This window comes from Scomber scombrus, chromosome 3 (genome assembly GCF_963691925.1).
Source record: "Scomber scombrus chromosome 3, fScoSco1.1, whole genome shotgun sequence".
Taxonomy (NCBI): domain Eukaryota; kingdom Metazoa; phylum Chordata; class Actinopteri; order Scombriformes; family Scombridae; genus Scomber; species Scomber scombrus.
The window spans coordinates 25,792,133-25,811,145 of record NC_084972.1 but is presented as its reverse complement, the minus strand read 5'-3'; the positions used below and the strand labels follow the sequence as shown (position 1 = coordinate 25,811,145).

General features: G+C 39.6%; 1 protein-coding gene across 1 annotated transcript in view; it reads right to left on the bottom strand.

Annotated features, from left to right (window-relative positions):
- nav1b (neuron navigator 1b) overlaps positions 1-13,128 on the bottom strand; it is a 52,453-nt gene extending 39,325 nt beyond the window's left edge. The window contains 3 exon segments of the mRNA XM_062444250.1: positions 4,959-5,690; positions 12,075-12,163; positions 12,353-13,128. Coding sequence (XP_062300234.1) covers positions 4,959-5,690; positions 12,075-12,163; positions 12,353-13,128 — 1,597 coding nt within the window.
- Between the last annotated feature and the right edge of the window lie 5,885 nt (positions 13,129-19,013).

The following is a 19,013-nucleotide window of genomic DNA, read 5'->3' as shown; positions in this document are numbered from 1 at the left end:
AGTGTGGAGGCAAAACCCCTTGGGGAAGAAAAAAAATTAACATTCAGTGCATTAGCTGGGATGGCTGGAGGAGGCGAGGATGTCAGGGGAAAACATGTCAAATAATGTGCTGTTCTCATGAAGAGGATGTCGCACTAATTCAGTGGAGTGTATAGAGGGTGTGAAATGTAAGCAGCTATATCACACACAAACATAGCCTACGTATACAGTTCACACATTCGAAAACACACAATAATTTCCTTTTTTCTAGTACAGAGTCCACATCTGCAAAGAAGGCAAAGAACTTTGATACATTAGATGGTTTCAATAGCATAGACCCCAAAGACTGATGAGTTCCATGGCAAACATACATAGAGTCTTCTGGAAACCCCAATATAATACATTATGGGTGTACACTGTGTATGTGCAATATTGACAAGCACTGTCATTTATGATTTATGAACTGAATGAGATATGGAGTTAACCTTGGAGATTATGCTGATGGGAACTTATCTGAGAATCTGGTATAATTTGCTTTTTTTGAGAACAGATTCTATAATACACCTTGACTGGTAAATTAGAAACACTGAGCACAGGGAGCAAAAAAAAAAAACAGATCTAATCATCAGTGAATGTCAATAACATTTGGCTGACATTCCCCAATGATAGTCATCAGCAGTATTTGTCAGCAACTTCAAAATCCAGCTGTCAGATCAGGAGAGATGTGCTCCATTTTAAACAAATGAATTACAACACCTGTTTATGTGATGGACAGTTGTTCAAAGCTTTAGTGAACCTGGTTCCAGCTGTAGAGTGATTTCAATATCCCATTTTCTCTAAATTCTTAATCTCTACAGTTATTAATCCTGCATTGAACTTTAGGGAGTCTCTCATCATGTGTATACTGAGATAGGCACAAGCTTTCTGTGACCCAAAACAGACATTTAGTTTAGTTTATTTGACATTATGAAAAGTTAGATGCATAATCTCTCACACCAGCAAACGTCAAGGAAAACACAGCAACGTGTGAGACTTATTTCTATTGTTGTACTTGATATGAGGAATAAAGGTAGGTAGCTACATAAAAGAAAATGAATGAAGGAATACATTTTTTAATTACTCTGTATTTCTGGAATAATCCAGCTAATCCACTTTGTAGTGAATACCTGGGGATATATTCAACCAGGAATCCTGGACGCAATCCAGCACACATTGTGTGTCACATCTGTTTTGAGTATTTACTTTATTGAATAGGCACTATGTTCCTGTGCAGGGAACGACAATCCTCTGGCACCCTGCATTGCAGTAATGCCTACAAGTTGACACAGAGGGGAAAACTCGGACAGAATACTGAAGCAGATCTGAATCGGTAAAGTCCTATGAATGATGCAACACTACAGGAAGTGCTCTGTATCGACACAGAGGCAGACTAAAGTATGGCAGAATTAATGTTGTTAAATGTTGTTAGAGGCCGTCAGCTATTAACCATGTTGCACCGATGGAACCTGAGACATTGGTATCCTTTCCATTTCAATTTCCATAAGCAAACATGTCGATCAGTGTGAGGATTCACAGCTTTGATCAGCGTCTACAGTTCATTTTGTAGCACCATTGAGTGAAATTTCAGATTTTTCAGAGCCCCTCACATTGGCAGCTGATACAGTGAGTGAATGCAGATGGGAAAATAACTTGAACCCTTCAAAAAAAACCATGAAACACTCTCAGGGTGATGTTAGGTGGAGTGTGGTGGGCGATCACTTATTTGAGCTCTACATAAACTGCTAATAGTGAATTCATATCCCTCAGTATTTACAATCCTTGGGCCAGAGACCTACTGCTTCACTGTTTATTTTGTTTGAAACATGTGATCAGCTTAGGGCTCTGCCCAATTGTTTCTATTTATTTGTGATCATGAAACAATTACTGTTTCCAAAAGATGGTTGACTTGTCCACAAAGACACACACTTTCAATATTGCCCTCAACTTCTCTTTCTTACATACATAACAATTGTGTAAAAGGCAGAATTAAGCGCTGATGGTTCAAGGCCAAGGCTGCAGATTATTTCAACTGTTATATTCAAATAATACTTAAATACCAACAACTTGATGATGATAAAATGTCACATTACCATTTAGAGTCAATATCTCTGATCCTTGCATAGCTTTCAATATTGCCTAACCACTGCTTCTCCTATATTCCCTTTCTACTTTGATTCTACATTGCTGTAGGCCATTGCTGCATTTGTGGAGATCTTGCATGACAGATCACATATAATTATGATGAAATAAGGTTTGCTCATCCCTCACTTGTCTAGAAGAGTTTTTTTTTCTTTTCTTTTTTCCAGGAGTGCTGCTGTCTGTACTACTTTAATCCTCTGCTCTTTTCGTGGATACAAATCTGTCATCCTAATGACCTGGAATCCATTTGTCACAGTATATTTGTCATTTTGAAAATAATTGCAAGCAACTGATTTGAAGTTTGTCCTTTATCATTTATTACACAGTGTACTTTGCAAATATCAACTGCTTCATGTAAAAAAGGAAAAATGTACAAGAAAAAATCAAAAACAGCATAAAAATCCATTTGAGCTACTTGTGGATGGAAGATTTTTTACTTTGTTGCACATCCGCAGCCCTGTCTTGTGATGACACAGTGGTATGCAATGTTCTAGTGTTGTATGACAGCTGCGGTACACAAACTAATATGGCGAGTTTAATAAATTAGCCTATTAACTAAGTCCACCATTCTCTATCATATTGGTAAAGAATAAGTCCCTCTATGTTCGGAAATAAAAGCATCCTTTCAGTTGGCTTATAATGAGATACTCTGCGGAAGCCAAGCATTAAGCAGACTATGAATAAAAAGATCTTTTTACAGTAACAACCACATCCGCTGTATGTGTACAGTAGAAGAAAAAAGTTCTCAAGATCGTCGTCCGACATGCAGAAAAAGAGTGCTCAGATAATGCTGTCTTGAATACAAAACACCACTATCAGTGTAATTAAAGAATCTTTCTGTGTCTCACTGATTAAATCGAGTCAATAATCAGTGTTGCAAATTGTTTCCATCACTGTGTGCTCTTCCCATTTTGGTGGCTGTTTTTCCTTTCATAGTCACAAAGCACTCCACTCAGGTCAAAGGCCTGCATTGGATTATCATATTAAATAATGATGAATAATTCATTGGGATGATAAACTCCCCTTTTGAGAAATAATGACCTTCAGTTGATTTGGAGGCATTGTGGAGGTCAGTACAGTACACTGAAGAGAGGTGGATGCCTCAGCCTGAAGCAGTATGTGAACTGTTGCAAATTGTATGGAATTAGGTTAATATAGCAGACATGGGTGTGGTGCCAAATCCGGCAGAGCTCTCAAAAATGCTGGTTTTAGTTACACAGTAAAAACACATGAAAGGACCCAATGTTGCCAGCATGCATGGGGCCATCCATGATAACCTGTACTGCTCACAGTTCTTACTTTGGCTTTAAGTGTGACTAACATGAATGATAGACATCCACGTAGGGAAATGAAGCATGGATAACAAATTAAATCATCACAGATGTGTTCATTAAGATGCAACAGGGAATATGCACTCATGATGATACTGGAGCAATGGAATGACAAATTATTCACTTTTGCATGAGTGAATGGGACATGAAATGCTTGTTGGAATATGACATGCTTGAACCAGATTTGTCAATGATGGGATTTTAGGAGTAATTAATGCAATGTGCAGGCAAGTGAGAAACATGCCCTTTAACATTCCAGTTTTTCTTAAATAGAAAAACTTTTATCATCAGAAACCAGGAAACTGACATTTATAAAGCAACTCACAGATCCATGCACTGACAACAGAACATATTTAATCTCTTACCCAATAGATACCCAAGTAACCAATAAATCTAAAGACTGAAATCTAATATAACTGAGATTTAAGATCTAAAATATCCTCTCCAGGAGATAACTGATAGGGCAATGGATTTGATACTTAATGCATCAAGGTTTTGGGTAAAAATGGATCTAAAAGTCTCTAAAGACAATGATACCTTCTCCTGCCTGAAATACAGCTTGTAATAAGATACACGCTGCAAATACAGTAAACACAGGAGGATGCTTTCTTATACAAATAAAAATAGACATATTTTAAAAAAAGATGGAATGATCATAATCATAATCAACATCATGTGATCAACACCCTGATTGTTCATGAACCCCCCCCTATTGATACCCCTGACCTCCAGCTCCAGAGCCATTTTCTCTGCCATTTGCACCGTTGTTGTACACAGGGTGTAAACCATCTGTCAGTGCTCTACAGATGAATGGAGCTGGAAGGAGGCTAAATATGAATCTGTGAGGCTAAAATTAATTCAATATGGCATGCCTTCTTTCCCATCTCTGGTTTTTGGAAGCGTACGTGAAACAGTGGACGGACCCTCGAGTGCATCAGCACATGTTGCAGCAAACGGCAGTTTTAGAAACGAGATCAGTGTGCTAGTAATAATCCCCAACCCCTCAGGCTTTTTTCATGCAATCAGCTGGCAATGTCATGATGAAAAGCAGGCATATTTCACATAATAAATGCCACCGAGCCCCAGACACCTGAGTGGCATGCTGAGGGAATAAGAACAATGGAGCACAACGGCAATGATCTATATTCTCTTTCTGCTAACTGTTCAGCTTTATGTGAAAATGCCAAGCGAGGGCAGCATTCAGTAAAATAATGAGAAGGTTTACATAGCATGCTTTCAAAGCACAACAAGAACGTCTTCATTTTTTCCCCCTCAGTCGGTGAGTTGCATAAAATCCATTGAGGGGAAATGTGGGGCTGCAGCAGCAAGCAGGTGCCGTGTGGTGGCTGCATTAAAAGGGGGCGTGCTGCCGACCTAGAGATACACACAAGCAGGGTGTTTTGTTTGTAGCACATGGCGCCCACACTGAGGGGTCCTGGGGTGGTAGAGGTATCACTCTGCTGTACTCACCTAACATCTGACTGAAGAGAAGCTGCTCCAGGTCACCCAGCACTGTAACCACCAGCTCTGGATCCACCTTCAGGAAGGGCTTGTCTCCCCCTTCTTCCCCCTGGCCTTTAGAACCAGACTCTGCTCCAGCTCCCTGTTTCTTTGCGTTGGCCTTAGCCTTACTGGAGAGGATCTCATCATCGGACTTCCCATCCTCGGGTGCCTTGCTCAGGGGCTTCACTTCAGCGTAAGGACCACGAGGTATGCGACTCTGCTTATTCAGGGCAGAGGGAGCAGCCAGAGGGCTGAAGGGCTTCGGTTTGCCCTGAAACAGCGAATGCTCCGATTTGGATAGTTTTCGAGAGAGAGGGGCACCCCCTACGGCGCTGCTGCCACCCCCTGCTGTCTTTGGCCTGCCTGTCTTCGTCTGCCCAGCTCCAGGCTTGGCCATGTCATCACACCACTTGGGCTCATAAAGGTGCAACTTCTTCTCAGCATCAGTGAGTACAGCCAGGTTTGTCATAGACCTCTGCTTGCGGAGATTGGAGGACACTGGTAGCCTGCCCTCAGAGCTACCCGCCCGGTAAACCTTTAGTTCACCCCGCTGTGTGCTCTGGGGCACTCCAGTCTTGGCCCTCTTAGCTGCCATACCAACTCCTTTGCCATCTGCTTGGCCGTATGCCTTTGTACTATCCGTCCTTTCCATCTTCAAATCGCCTTCTCTGCCTTTCACACTATTTCCAAGCATGCCTCCTGCATGAGACCATATAGAAAAGCATCAGCAGGGAGAAAACAGGCTTCCTCACTCAAACCTTTTTCCTTGTGCAAAAAAAACAGCATACATAAAAATGCTTCCTCTAAGGCAATCCTGCAGCCTTTGCTTTCTTCCCTGTGTCTCCTTGTCTCCCTCTTTCCTCCTGACCGGCTGCTGCAGCTGCAGCTGTTGCAGTGCTGCCCAGGCGCTCCCTTTCTCTCCTTCCCTCCCGTCCTCCTTTCCTCCGTTTTTTCCACACTCCTCCCTTCAGCGCACCCTCCTGCCGCTGAACCGCGCAGCAGCAGAATGACAGCGGCGGCAGACGCATCAACGCTCCCTCCTCCCCCTGCTCTCTGCTGCCTCTCCCTCGCCTCCGACTTCCCTCCCATCCTCCCTCTCAAACCTCCCTCCTCCTCCTTTTTTTTCTGCATTTAAAGATGCTTTGCTGTGTCTCAGCAGAATATGTGCAATGCAAGAAGACTGATGAGAAACGATCATCTGTGGCTTTTTTAAAACCAGGCACCAGTCTCCATGTTTTCCCACCATCTCCTCTGATTCCTTTGTTCTTCCCCTCCCCCTTCCTCACCTCCAGTGTACCATGTTTGTTGCACTCAACATGATGCATGATTTGTGATGTGGAGTATTGATATTAATGTGTGGATGGACACACATTTAGATATGTAATTACACCCCATAGCATGAATTATGATCACTGTCAAAACCCCACAAAATGCAACAACTGGAGCAACCAGATTATCTCTTGATCCCGTCTGAGCTTCCTTACAATATCAATTCCAGATTTACAGCTGGATAAATCATATGCTAAATATCAGCAATTTGCTGCCCTGCTCACAGTCTACTGTATTCTTATATTATATTAACAACAATGACTTATATCAATAATGTGTAGATTCTAATGAAACTTGATGAAATTATGAAAAAAATATTGGGTGGTTTTAATCTTTAAGTCCAAAAAGTGTTTGAGCCAAAAGGTGACTTCATTTCAGCAGACTGAGTAAGCGACAAGATGTGCCAGTGGAAGCAAAAAACACACCCAAAACCACACTTTGGAAATATCTTCAGGTCAGTATAAGACACATGTACTCACACACACATGATTGCTATAAATTGAATATCCAGTCACCACAGTTTTTTTTTTTTTTTTTGCTGACATATGAGTGTAATCATCTTTTAAGATATTCCACACAGCTGTCTCTCAGGAGGATATGAGGAGGCTCTGCAGCGCTCGCATGCAGAGCTGCACCATGGAAACCACCCTCTCATCGCCTGCATGTCATCTGCACCAGACCTCGCTGCTCTGCACAAACACAGCTGCTAAAGAAACATTTACCTTTTCATATAGCCCACTTCTTATCATGCGGTCAAAGGGATGGGATTCTTCATCGAATAAAATTTATTAAGATTTTTAACATTCCTATTAAGTAAATGACGTGAGTGAACAGTTGCTCTTTTCCACTACACAGCATGCCTGGTTAAGAGCATGCTACATGGAGCAAATCCACTGGATATGATTGACCTGTTAGCTACAATGCCCGAACCGTCCCTCTCTTACTCTCACAATGTGTTCACAACACACTCTACTGCTTTTTTATATGGCTTTCAGGGCACCTGGGGCGGCTCAGGGACTAGTGAGTAGTTGTTTGATCTGGCAATTAGTTTCTGGAAACAATGTCAAGTCTTGTTCCTTCACATCACGAGTTTCAGGACTCCCCTGCTGACTCTAGATCCATGATACACTCCCAAGATGCACTGAATAGCTTATTTGTTTTGGTGAGTGGAGTGGGAATGTCTTAATGAATCATAGGATAAACATTTTCGGACATGCCATATTTTCTTTTTATAAAATCATCTATATTTAAAGTTTGTATTAGACACAGACTAAATGAACACTTTCAATCAGGAGTTGTTGGAGCTGCTTTACTTCAGGGACTACAATGTCCGTATTTCTAACTGAAACATCTCAACAACTATTAAATGATTTGCCATGAAATTTGGTCAACACATTCATGTCCACCTCAGGATGAATTATAATAACTTTGGCGACCACCTGACTTTTCCTTTATGACCAACTAGAACACAGTTCTACCCATCAAACTCAACTGTACTTTATGTTTAATGCTAATTAGCAAATGTTAGCAATCTTAAACCACTACACTAAGATGCTTAACATTATACCCACTTCACATTAGCATTGTCAGCATTGTCATTCTGAGCATGTTAGCATGCTGAAGTAAGCATTTCGCTCAAATGAATGTTGTGCCTATAGCAACCAATTCAGAACCGCTCATACTAGTCACTTAGTCCTGTTGTCAGCAATTCTAGGCTTAAACATCGTGCCCATGAGGTTTAATGGGGCTGATATTTTATATTTTTTGTCATCTTGTTTTTCCATACTGTAATTTTGATATCTTGGTTTTTTCTGTACGTACACACATCTATTACATGGCTCTTCCTAGGGTTTCTTCCACGTTTTTTCCAACATTAAAACGTTTTTTTTTTTTCTCACTGTATGGATTTATAAAGCCCCTGAGGCAAATGTGTGATTTATGATATGTGCCTTTTACACTAAACATGAAAAGTTCAAAAACTGTAATGTCCATTCTGTAAATGTAGAAACCTTTAATCGCCACCAGCTCTCAGGAGAGTGAAGGGTGGAGCTGCATCTTTCATTTGCTTTCTTTCACATCTGGGTCTGATTCCCAAACTCTGACTGGCCATCTGAGTACTGTAATTGTGTGTGTATGTGTGTTTATATGTATGTGTGAGCACAGTATGATGGGACAGTTACACAGCTGTCTGTTATACATTTCCCTGGACAGCATGTGTAATCATTTTGGGTCTGCTCAGCTGCAATAGTGACGCAATGGATTCAAGAACATCAGGAAGACCTCCAGAGAGGGGAAAATGGCAGGGAATAAGCATGGTGTTAAAAGGCACATGTAAAGATTGTGTTTGTGCATTAGACCTCAAAACAGAGACCTAATGAAGTCATTGTGCTTTCTGGAATGGGAGCAGCCTGAGGGATGAATATTGAACAGTTATATTTCTTCTTTTCTTCTCCACAGTCTATTCATGATCAAATCCAAACTGCCAGAAACAATAACAAGGTAAAACCACATTTAAGTTAAAATTGTGCCAGAGTGCTTAACTTGCTGCTTGTTTTAATCATGGAGCACACATGTCTCCCTATTTCTTAAAGTTTTCTCACCAGAAATCTGGACTGAGCTTTTGTTTCTGCAGCCTTGTATTTCATTTTCCGGCTAACTTGTAGTTGAAGCCAGATGACAGCTTACAAAGACACATCGCTCTGGTCTGTAGTCAAAAACTGAATTTAAGCGTCCCTTAGGTCTGTCCAGTCGGGACAAGAGGAACTCCCAGACAGGAGGTGAAAGATGATCCTCCCATCAAACCACTCAATCTCTCAGCGCTGCATCTGTCCACACTCAGCTGAGGACCACTCAGTCTCTAGTCTCGTCTCTCCCCGAGGAGCCCGGCTGGAGGCTCTCACCCCTCACAGTCATTAAGATAATTAAGAAGCCACTTAGAGGGTTTTATAATAGCCTCACACAATTATATGAGTCATCTTCTAAATTCAGTCCATGTTGGGTGACCAGCAGCAAAAAATAAATTAGACATGTTATCGAAAATAACTTGCCAGGCTAATTATATTTTTAACATAATACCGCTACTGTTTCGTTGGTTGTATTAGGGAAAAGAGAAATGAATTAACTAATTAGGTGGTTGATTATTAATTTAAGAAGTCAGATGCTAATTTGTCTAACATGCAGTATTTTAGTAGTTTTTGACTGGGGCAAAGCTTTAAGATCCACCACTTTGATCTAGACTGAAATATCAACTACTGTTGGATGGATAGCTATGAAATTTCATAACATTTTTATCTTGCACCATCATCAGATCAAAAGTTGCATTCACCCAATATTGTTCTTTATGACCAAATATTGGCAAAACCTAAGACAATCTCATGAGAAGTATTTTCATTTGCACATAGTCCAGATTATACCTGCCAAACATCATGTTAGCATTGTCATTGTTAGCATTGCCTTAGCATTAATTTCAAGGTATCACTGTGTTTAAGTACAACCTCACAGAGCTGGTAGCATGGCTGTAGATTCTTAGTCTTTTTAAAATCTTCAGTTTGTTAAGGAGGATAGGCTCGATTTCTCAAATCTGTCTTAAGATAATTGTCAAGTTTTCCTTGCTGTAAACATTCCTCCTGTTCATCCTAACCCTTAAGAGATCCGCTACAAAACACACCTACAATGTAAGAGATGGGAGACAATATCCACAGTCCTCGTTTTGAGCAAAAATATATTTCAAAGTGTGTCTCAAGATAATATGAGGCTTTAGAAGTCTGAGTTTGTTGAACCCAGTAAATCTTTTTAGTTTCAAATTCCTTCTTTATGTTTCCTCAGACAATGTTCCCTCTTCAGCTGTAGTGGAGGGATCCAAATAAAAAAAAAAACATGGGAATTTGGCATTAGAACGACTCCATGTTAAAATATATCTGCTTCATTTGACTACTTTGAAGGGCTCAGATAAAATTTTAAATACATTTTTGCACAGAAGGAGGACTGTGGATTTTGTCCTCCATAACTTATATTGAACGTGCATTATAAAGGGATCTCTTAAGGTTTAGGATGAACAGGAGAAATTATTACAGAAAGAAAAATATGTGTCGAAGTTCATTTGGGAATTTTTGTGTGTGTGTGAACTTATCCCTTAAGCTAAAAAGATGAACGTTAGTGTGTCTGGTATATTTCAGTTATTTTAGTTGGAGGTCTAGTTGGTATTGGTTATTTGTCAGAGAGTGCGTAACAACAAGATTTCACATTAAACAATGATGAAGCTCATCCAAAAATATCTATCAATCTCACAACAAATATGTTTAGGTATTTATTCTGTCTTGTAGTCATTGCTATCTCTGAGTCAATACATGATGTGTCTGCTTACTTACTTGAATCAATATCACTTACTGTATTTAAAGTATGTCCTCAATCATGTAATCTTCTGTAATTGTAATTCATTGGTTTAGATGCTGTTGTTTTATTTACTTCTAATGAATTGCCCTCATTCAGCAAGATATTCCTGCAGTTCCCTTTAAGTAAGTTCTCTTTAAATAATGACATACCGACCAAGCAAATACTGTACAGTATACTGTAATACTGTGTGTGTTTACACCTCATGTTTGTCAGTCTCTAAGCAACACAATGCATGCGTTACAGTGTTGTTGTAGGCACCCCAACAAACACACAACAGTACAATTTTAATGTTTTATGCAGCACCGACTTAAATGACATAAATTAAATCTCTATGGCACACCGGAGACACAAAAACATTTGAGAAACAGTGCTGACTTAACAGTGCTGTGTGATTTGAGAGAAGACTTCTCTGCCAAGAATCCGTGTTTTCCCACATGCACATAAAGAAAGAAGTGAAGTACTTCAGGAAATCCTGATGCACATAACAGGTGGTACATATAGAATGAAGCTTTCGTTGTGAGTTGGCAGCAACTCTGGTGAGAACAACTGCCACGCTGAACAGAGTCCAGTGTCAACATCCAGCCATATTAAAGCCTGGGTGTTACAGGATGCACTATAATACAACTGGAAAGATTTTGTTTTGATAAACCAACTTGGTGAACTCTGCGAACTGTGTGAAAAACCTTTTTTTCCTAAATATAACTCACTTGCTCTGGCATAGCAACGTTCAAAGTTTTAAAGAACAGAGGGAAAATTGAAATGTAGGTCAAACACAAAGTGATTAAACTTTATGGACAGCTCCTTAATTTTAAGATCCTTTATGATAACCTTGACTGCTGTTTCATGTTTCATGACTGTGTGTCAAGGTTACTGCTCATTGGTAGGTTTACAGCCATTGTTACCAACTCTTAAAAATGAAGCCACATGTTTCATGCTGTGCATGTCTTAGATGTGAGCACTATTGTTAAAACTACTTTTGGGGCATTTATGCCTTTATTGTACAGCTGACAGGACAAAGGGGGAGAGACAGATGGAGAATGACATGCAGCAAATGTACCCAGCAGGGCACAAGGTGGTACAAGGTGTCAGCTTGACCTCTGGGTGAGGACTTCAACAAAAGAGTGAATTTTGCTTCTCAGGGTGAGAAAAAGTCAGTATTTCACAAGAAAAGAGCACATATAATGGAAAACTTTTAAGTCTTAAATTTTTTTTTTCATTCCTTTTTTCCAGTCAATCATCTTGTGATCCCTTGGATGGGTCTGGACCCCAAAGTCGGGAACTAATTAATTTTAATTGAATGCCACAATCTTTCTCAGGTGTTCCTGTAGAAAGATAATTGGGAGGAGATTCAAAAAGACTCACCTATATCATCACAGCAGACCTCCATGGAATCAGAGGAACAGTCACTCAGATCATCCAGAGAGGCATCCATCTCCTCATGGACCTGAAACCTACAGTAGTATAGATAAACACAAAAGCATACACATTTTATTTATGTGCCACAAAAAATGCTTATTACATAAACACAGATGATGATTTGTAAGACAAAGCATGAGCTGCTCTGAGGCTGCATGATATCTGATGTGTGCTGAGAAAAAAAGCTTATCTTCCTAACTTAAAAGGTGAAACACTGCCCTCACCTGAACCTGAAGGGAGCAACAGTTGCCATGTTCACCTTCCCTGGCTCACTCCCTCTTCGGTGCATGTTGAATGTCTGATACGAAGGCTTTGATTTGTTAGTGGACGCCACTCCTTCAGAAGTGTTCAGGTCCAGGTTGGAGATGTTCCTCACCTCTTTTTGGAAGTTCCCCATTCCAGTGGAACATATCACATTCCCATTAGTACCTTTAGTATAGAGGAGGCGTCCTCTTCCTTGGCCAAGCTGGTTAGTAGCCGAGAGCTGACACAAGGATTCATCCGCCTCTGCGTTGTCAACGCTTCTCAGACGACATTTTCCAAAGGTCCAGTTCTTGTTGGTGTTTCTTCTCAAATGTAGGTCTCGTAAAGCTTTCTGGGTCAGTGTGCTAGTGCGAAGGTCAAGTGTGTCTTTAGAGCGCCGGACTTCCCTCTTCGGTATCTGAGGGCTGCTGTACGCCGAGCACGTCCCGTCAGTTCGCTCTGTGGCCGCTGGGCTCCTGTGAGAATACATGCTGCTCTTTTGCTGCAGCAGGTGGTTCTTTAAAGCTGTGCCTCTCAGCAGCTCTGTAGGGCCTGAGGAAACAGTAGATGAAGCGTACGAAAGCTGACGTTTGGCTGCATGCTGATTCTGCACCATAGAGTTTGGGAGGCCTCTGTATTGTTGCTTAGGATCCATCTTGGACAGGGGCATCATGCTTCGAGGTACAGGCAAACTGGAGCTGACACCAGCGTCATTCTGGCTCTGAGATATGACTTTGATATTCACTCCACCGCTCATGGTTGGGGAGAGTCACCAGACTGAGATCTGAAAAGGAAAACAGGAAACTCTAATTTAGCACAACCAAATTAGAGCTGCAACCATAAGATAGTATTTATAAAACCATTCCATGTGCATATCTGACAACTGCAGAGTTTTAAGTTTGTCATTGGAAGAAGGAGGAAAAAAGCTGATTATTTGCACATTGGAGTAACCTTGTTACTAAATGTTTATATATTTATTATAAACTTTATTACATGGGTTGTAAGAAATTGTAATGGACATGTTTTCTTACGCTTTATGGACTGTTTGATTGATTAATTGAGTAAGTAATCAGCAGATTAATCAATGATGAAAATCATTGTTAGTTGCAGCCCTACAAAAGACCCCACTGACTAGAAATAGATTTAAGGGTAAAATGTGTTAAGATGTGTTAGGAACAACAGCTGATACCATGTGCTAATAAATACCAATGTACAGTAACATAAATAAATAGTAATGGTGTCACAGTGCTACAGATTGGTTATTTGTTAGACACATGAACACTTAACCGTCACAGCATTATGCAAACAAACTGATTTCATCAGAAGCTTTCAAGCTATTATTTGAGAAGGACCTATTAAAAAAATGGTCTATTTGCTCCTAATGATGCTTTTAAAGTCAAATCAAACATTGAAACAGTCAACATGCCTTCATCATTGTTTGGAGTTACTTCTTGAATACAAGTGGACCTCCTAGTTAGTGCCATATCCTCATCTCTAATTCACCCTACTGGCATAAAATAAAATAAAAAATATTGATAAAAATTATAAATATACTGCAAGAAGGTTTTGAAACTTTAGGTGTGGTCAAAACTTGTGTTTAAATAAATAATTCAAGTGGTGTGCAGCTCCATATATAAAGCATTTATGATTGTGGGGCTATGGGGGCATCTTTCTTTGCAGTATATTATGGATAACAAGCTTTCATTCAAGATGTACAGTGTACAAAATCCTGTAAAACAGCTGTGCATTCCAGGGCGTCTGCATCACAGAGAGCGTTTCTACCCACGAACCTCCTGACTGAAGGTGAATGAAAGAGAGTGGGAAAGAGGAAAGAGGAGAAGATGGTTTGAGGGGAAGGACCATTAAAGCATTATCTATCAATTACAACATCAAAAGGTCCGAGAACCAGACTGGTCACCGGTTCAAATTCCTCAACTGGTTGAAACATTGAGATCAGAAAAATGAATCAATGTCTGCTGTTGAATGTTTTTTTTTTTGTTGCACTCTTAACTGCTAAAGTGGAGCAGCTGTTCTCAGGCAATAAGAAAAAAGTCACTGGTTAAACAAGGATAAAAAGAAACTAAATGTCTACCAGGAACAATTACTTAAATTACAATGTGTTTAAAATCAAATGGGAAAAAAAAATCAAATGGCTAAACAGAAAATCAATCAAAGCCCTCAGTTGCATCCAAAAAGAAGCCATATGTTTCAACAGCTTTGCCTAATGTATTCCTGCTCCTCTACCCACAACCTCCAATGAGAGACGTGCTGTGAAAGTCAGTGTCAGACTGACACCACTTGGCACGTGCAGCAGGAGAAGGGCTCCTTTCAGGCCATGCCAACACCAGCTGGCCCCACTGCGGCCAGACAGCACCTCTCCTCCAAAGATGTAATGGTGGGATCCCCCAACTCCCTCACCTCCATCCTCACATCCAATCCTATACTGGTAACTAATAAGTATAATAGTTCAAGATGACCACAATCCTAAGTACTTACATCATGTTTCATGGACACAATTACCTTTATTGTCATCTCACCACCATTATATTCATATTTTTCATTTCAGTGCTACATACTGCAAGATGATATGAAATTAATTTCCTTATTGTGGGACTCATAAAGGAATATCTTATCTTATGATATCTTATTAAGTTTCCTGGAACTTTGGTGATAAAGTAGGATAATACAAAAGAAGTTTAAGAACAATTTAAATTTAAGGTTCAATAAAAATATAAATTAAATAAATGAAGACAAGCAAAAGCACATAGATTGTGCTAAATGATATGAATGTAAATGTGGCTAATATACAACAATAAAGAAATACAGAATACGCAGAAGTGACGCAATAACGATAGTTTAGCATAAACCTGTTTTACTAGGAAAAAAACAAGATACCATTCATTAAAAGTACAGCATGAAACTGAACATTGAGAGCTTTTTAACTTGTTAGCAAATAGTTGCTTATTTACACATCCAGTGGACACAGAGGAACATTATCATTTATCTGGAGCTGTGTTTCTGTCCACCTGATTAATGTAAGTCCATAATTCTCTGTCTTTTAGCAGACGTTTTGGTCTCTACCAACTCCTGAGAGATATATCTGTCTCTTTAGCTTCTAAATGCTTCACTATGTTCACCCGTTAGTCACCAACTGTGTCTGTTTGTTGTCTGGTGCTGAGCAGGTAGTGTACTGTTGGTGTTCAGAGCTTTTTCTCTGAAAACAGCTTCTTGCTGCAACAGAAAACGACACTATGAGACTGCTGAGAACCGTAAAGTGGAAGTCAGACATCTAACCAATGAGGTCAAGCTCACTGTGAAGCTCTGTAAAGCCAAAAAGAGCTGCAGAGTTGGGTGATAATTCACTCTGTAGATTCATCTTTATGACCCTGTTTACACTTGGTTGTCTTGGGTAAGTGTAAATGACCACAAAGACGCATTGTGATCCAATCACTCCAACCACTTGCCGAGGTGGTCTGGGATGCATTTGACCACATCTCTTTTGTAGTGTAAATGTTAATGTGTCCTGATGTGTCCCAGACAAGGACATAGCAGAAAATACATCATCAATGCAGGATGTGGTGGTTGTTTTGGTGACAGCATGCCAACACCAAATTCTCCTGCCAGTCTCAACAGCTGGAATAGCCTGAACATGTATATTAGTACTTGAAATATTTATCTTTTTCTAAGCTAGCCTTTATGACACAAATCTGGTGCTTGTCTGGTGACCAACTGACATAGTAACTATACACAGGGCCCTTTGACCCTTTAGTGGAAGTAACAAAATCTGAACACAAGTGGTCAGCCAGATAGATACATGTGTCTCGGCTGTCCGCTTGTGTTCTTATCACCGAAATGCATTTTAAAGCCAAATGTAAACAGCCTCTATGAGCGACATTTGTCACATTACATCATTTGATACATTGTTATCAAATAATAATGTGACATTATGAAAGAAATATGAAAAACACTTTATAACCACTTAAATGTGAATAATTGAGCTACTTCTCTCTATACCATGTTACCCTCAAGTATACATTATCTATGTAAAGTTTAGTGTTATGATTTTTTTTTTCTTTGTAGTCCTTTTGGGACATGCATCTTGTTATGGAAAAGTGATAACAATTTTACATGTTGGTCTTGGAGTCACTTTTGCTGTACAGAAAAGTCAACAGCAGTCTTATGAGGTTAGACCTGTAACCGTTTTGTTGTAACACATTCAACAGGGAATAGCTCTGAACTGAAAGTCATGAATTTAACATAAAGACTCCAGCTGGAAAAAGGATTAAAAAGACATCTTTTTCTGTCTTCTGGAAGAGCTATAAAACCTTTTTTTTTAACACATAATAATGTATGCATGAAAGACATTACAGTACTTTAACAGATTATTTGTAACACTGCCGGTTTAACTAATTGTCTGTATTATAATCCTATTATTGCTACTTCTTTTTATTCTGTTCATTGACACATATCATCTGTTTCTTCTGAAAGAGAAAATTCCTCCTTTATTGCTTTTTCCTGTGATTTCTCCCATTTTCTTTCAACTATAGAAAGTTTTATATGCTTCCTATACAGATATTAAAGCACCTTGTGACAGACTACTGCTTTTAGGATACAATATATATCCAGACTCTCTGTTTTTTAATCATTTTATACAATATATGCTGATAACTAAACTAAAATCAAGGCAAACAAGACGTTTGTGTCCCTGTGTGTTCCTCTGCCCTAAATAATCTTTCCTCCATAAGGAATTAAACATGTTGTTATTCATGATGTGGAATTGGGATTAACAGGCCATTTCCTTAAACACTGCCTAACACACAACAAATCCTGTTTCACACAGATCCAAAACACATACACATTCTGGCTCTTTAGTCTATGTATGTAAACTAACACAAGCAAGTGCATGTAACTAAGCAGGAAAACCAATTTAGAAAGTGACATGGTTAAGAATCAATGTCAGGATATTAAATATTTATTATAATATTGATAGAGTATATAGAGGTATGGGTAATGGGTAAAACAAGTCTCATTATAATCAAACTCATGTTAAATGTAATGAATTGTTCCCATACTTTAGGCTTTAATAACTAATAACAGTGTTTATTATACTGAATTATTACCTATTTACATCTATGAAAACTTCAACTTAAATCAAAAAACCTAAACTGACAGGTTAAATGAGTTCAGATGTTTCGTCTTACCTGCATGAATAAATAAAAGTCCAACATTAGTCAATCTTCAGTGCAGAGACAATAAGGAGACAACGGTGCGGTGCAATGCAGACTAACTTGTTCACTGCTGAGAGGAGCCACACTTAACAGTATGATGCAGCTTACAGTAATACAATTTAGACCCACGTGTTGTTTTAAAGTGAGTGGGGGCAAATCAATACTGGTCCACAGCAAGCCAGTGGAGGCTGAAGGCAAATTACATGTCTTCACTTCACCCTGCAACTCACTCTCTTTCTTGCTTATTTCTCTAGGTTTACCCACCCCCACACAAACACACACACACACACACTTTACCTATCATGACCGGACTTATTAGTGACTCACGTTTCGATTTTTCTCTGGTGACATCATGCTTTGTTTTCCCCCTGGGGCTCATGTTTCTATCACAGTTTGAGGGTGACCTATCAGCTTCTTTTTAACATGCCAGTCTTTCAACATGCCATCAACTCCAGTGCAAGGAGCTGAAACCACCCCAGTCCTCCAAACCTATAATCAGCCCTGCAGGCCAGACTAAAGATACTTGTATGGACCGACAACATGTCGGCGCAGGATCAGTTTACTCTGGTAAAGTCCCCAAACTGCTGTGCCAAAGGCTTTGATAATACACTCATAATACATCAGAAGAGTCCATTTCCCCAATGTTATAAATCAATTTTTGGGAGTGAAGAAAACGACTGTCGTAAAATATAGATGACCAAACCTGGAAGTCATCATCATTCAGTCTACCGTGTCATGGTTTATGATGCCTTCTGTAATTGCCGTTTTGTTTTGTGCCAAATGTCATCCTGTGAGGTGTTGCCTTATGAAATGGCCAATGTTTTCCTTCACTTGCAGATGTTTCACAGAGCTGAATTTGGGCCTTTTAGCACAAAAAAAAACAGAATCTCAGTGTCTTTCTGCTCCAGTTTCCCTCCGTTCTAGCTGAGCACCAATAGATAATAGAGTTGAACGAGTGCATCATTATCTACATAATTCAATTTTCTCAAGACTGTTGCACTATCTAGTTTTACAAGAGCCCTGATCTAATTTTTATATATAGCACAGAGTCCCAGATTCCTGATTTTCACTGCTTCCTCCTGTGGCCTGGCTTTATCAGAGAGGAATTGTGTTGGGGGCAAAACACAAACTGAGGTCACCACAGACTCTATCAAAGATACACACAAACACACAAAGGCACATTCACATGCACGGATGAACATGCATGTGGCTCTTTTTACATTTGTCTAAAGGCACATTGTTAGGTGACACCAGTCCAGACTCTCTGTTGCCATTGTTTTTGACAGCTAAGAGATGCATTTGTGTTTCATTTTTCCCTCCAGCACCACTGTTTTTCCAACTATGGTGGGATACTTTGACAGCAAAACAGCTGGAAACTCAATCCTAGTTTCTCTGGTATTTCTTGGCTGTTTTA